Source organism: Macrosteles quadrilineatus, unplaced genomic scaffold (assembly GCF_028750875.1).
Source record: "Macrosteles quadrilineatus isolate MER2022 unplaced genomic scaffold, UCM_ALF_1.0 Scaffold_2__2_contigs__length_208266976, whole genome shotgun sequence".
NCBI lineage: Eukaryota > Metazoa > Arthropoda > Insecta > Hemiptera > Cicadellidae > Macrosteles > Macrosteles quadrilineatus.
The window spans coordinates 164,907,650-164,910,313 of record NW_026542595.1 but is presented as its reverse complement, the minus strand read 5'-3'; the positions used below and the strand labels follow the sequence as shown (position 1 = coordinate 164,910,313).

General features: G+C 41.5%; 1 protein-coding gene across 1 annotated transcript; it reads left to right on the top strand.

Moving 5' to 3' along the window:
* The first annotated feature begins 374 nt into the window (after positions 1-374).
* Positions 375-2,405, top strand: LOC128985105 (uncharacterized). Its single transcript, XM_054404486.1, has one exon. The coding sequence runs from the start codon at positions 375-377 to the stop codon at positions 2,403-2,405; it is 2,031 nt and encodes a 676-aa protein (XP_054260461.1).
* The last annotated feature ends 259 nt before the right edge of the window (positions 2,406-2,664 follow it).

Sequence of the window (2,664 nt, the reverse complement as noted above, 5' to 3'; positions counted from 1 at the left end):
ATTTAGGCTATCAATTCATGTGTAGGAGTAAGAGCTGGGTGTTACAGATGTACGTGCAAGGTCGCTATTTTGTAATGGCGTCAGAAAGGGCAAAGTGGCCACTGCCGTGGCCACTTTGCCCTCCGCCGTGGCCACTTTGCCCGACATCAAATATTTAGTTTTTAATATAAAATATACTTTATTTTATATAATATAAAACAAATATTATTTGTTTTACCTGTTCCGAAACCCAGTTTAGGTGCCCTAAAGCAAGTATTTAGTTTTATATTTAAAATATATTAATTGTCGATGTGCCCAAATCCAATTTAGGTGACCTAGAACGGTATTCACTTGTATGCAACTACAACGTATTTTTTTTTTTTTTAGTTGGAGTCATGGTGTCCAAATACAAACGGAAAACCGAGCAGCAGTCTTGGGACCCTCAGGCGATGCAACGAGCTATCAACGCCGTGAGAGATGGTATGCCAATGCAAACAGCTGCAAAAAACTTCAATGTGCCAAGAAATACGTTGAAACGCCGGGTTTTAAATAAGAACCAGCATGCTAAGGAAACAAACAAAGTTCTTGGCCACTACCGTCCTGTTTTTAATGCAGAACAAGAACAGCATCTTGTAGAATATCTTTTAGAAATGGAGGTACGATTTTTTGGAATCACTTTAAATGATTTGCGTAGTCTTGCTTACAAACTTGCAGAGCAAAATAATATCACACATAATTTCAACCATGAAACAAAATTAGCTGGGAAAGATTGGGTTAGGGGCTTTAGACAGCGCCACCCTGAAATGGTGTTGAGAGTACCAGAGGCTACTTCGGCAGCAAGAGCCCAGGCTTTTAACAAAGTAAATGTTACAAAGTTCTTTGACATTTTAGAGGATGTCCAGAAAAACCACTTATATCCACCTCACAGGGTTTTCAATGTCGACGAAACAGGACTTATGACTGTCCAGACTAAATCGTCAAAGGTTTTTGCACTTAAAGGCAGACGACAAGTTGGCTCACTCACATCTGCTGAAAGAGGTGTTCTCTCGACATTTGTAGTTTCAATGTCAGCAGGAGGGACTTTTATACCTCCTATGGTCATATTTCCAAGGCAGCGAATGAAAGTTGAGCTGCAAGATGGTTCTCCACCAGGGACAGTTTTTGCCTGCCATCCATCAGGGTGGATGCAAACGGACATTTTCACTCAATGGTTTGAGCACTTTTTGCGCTTTGCTAAGCCTTCAAAAGACGACCCCGTCTTATTGGTACTTGATGGACATGCAACTCACACAAGGAACCTTGACTTTATCGAAAAGGCTAGGAAAAACCATACAACTGTGGTTTGCATCCCCCCTCATTGCAGCCACAAGCTCCAGCCGTTAGACGTAGCGTTTATGGGGCCATTCAACACCTATTATGTCCAAGCAATCGAGAGATTTTTACGAAATAACCCTGGTAGGCAAGTAACTCAATACCAAGTGTCTCGTCTTCTCGGGGAATCATTTTTAAGTGCTGCTACTCCTACTGTTGCGGTTAAGGGATTTAGAAGGTGTGGCATAGTGCCAATCAACAGGGATGTGTTCACTGATGCAGATTTTGTTGCTTCTACAACAACGGAAATTCCCAATCCATCTCAGTCACACCCAACAGCTGACATCAATCCAGTTTCACCGGACCCTGATAAAGATGGACCTGCTGATGCCGATCCCAATGCAAGTGCAACATCAGGGCCTGTTGATCCCGACCCTAATGCAAGTGCAACATCAGGGCCTGTTGATCCCGATCCCAATGCAAGTACAACCTCAGGGCCTATATTAGGTTCCGGAGACCCCACAACATTATTTGTTCTCGTCTCTTCAAGCCCAAATACCTCAAGCAATGAACGTCCATTAAAACCCAATGCCTCATCTGCCTTAAGCTCCATGCCTAGTAGGCCTACCTCATCTGCTGTAAGTCCAACCGCCATACCCAGTACATCATTTGCTGTAAGCCCTCAAGAAATTATCCCGATTCCTAAAACAAACATCATCAAACGACAAAATAAGAGGAAAAAGGGTTCGGCTGCAGTGTTAACCTCAAGCCCTTACAAGGCTGAACTTGAGGCAGCGAAGGCAGAAAAGGAAAACAAAGAAAGACTGAAGAAAATTAAACTGGAGAAAAAAGAAGAAAAAAAGAAGTTGGCGAACAAAAAAAAGAAGCCTGTCAAAGAGAAAAGGAAACCAAAAGTGGCAAAACGTGCTTTGTTTCTGAACGAATCAGATAGTGATGAAAGTGACGCGGATTGTTTGTACTGCCAGAACTTGTTCTCAAAATCTAAAAGTAATGAAGGGTGGATACGGTGTTCGGGTTGCCACAAATGGGCACATGAAGCGTGTGCCGGATGTGAAGAGGATGATAATGAATTCATTTGTGACCTATGTAAATAGACTGCAAACAAAAGACAACAAAATCGCAAAAAGTTGTAGGCCTAAAGTAATTTTTTATTGTATTATTTTCTACTTTACACGTTTCAAAATATGTAGACAATGTAATAATAACTAAATTTGTAACAATACATACATACTTTGGTATTTAAAATGCATTTGTAGTATTATTTTTGACATCGGGCAAAGTAGCCACCCTGTGGCCATTTTGCCCTACCCCAACGGGCAAAGTGGCCATTTGGTAGGGTGTGACAAAAAAATT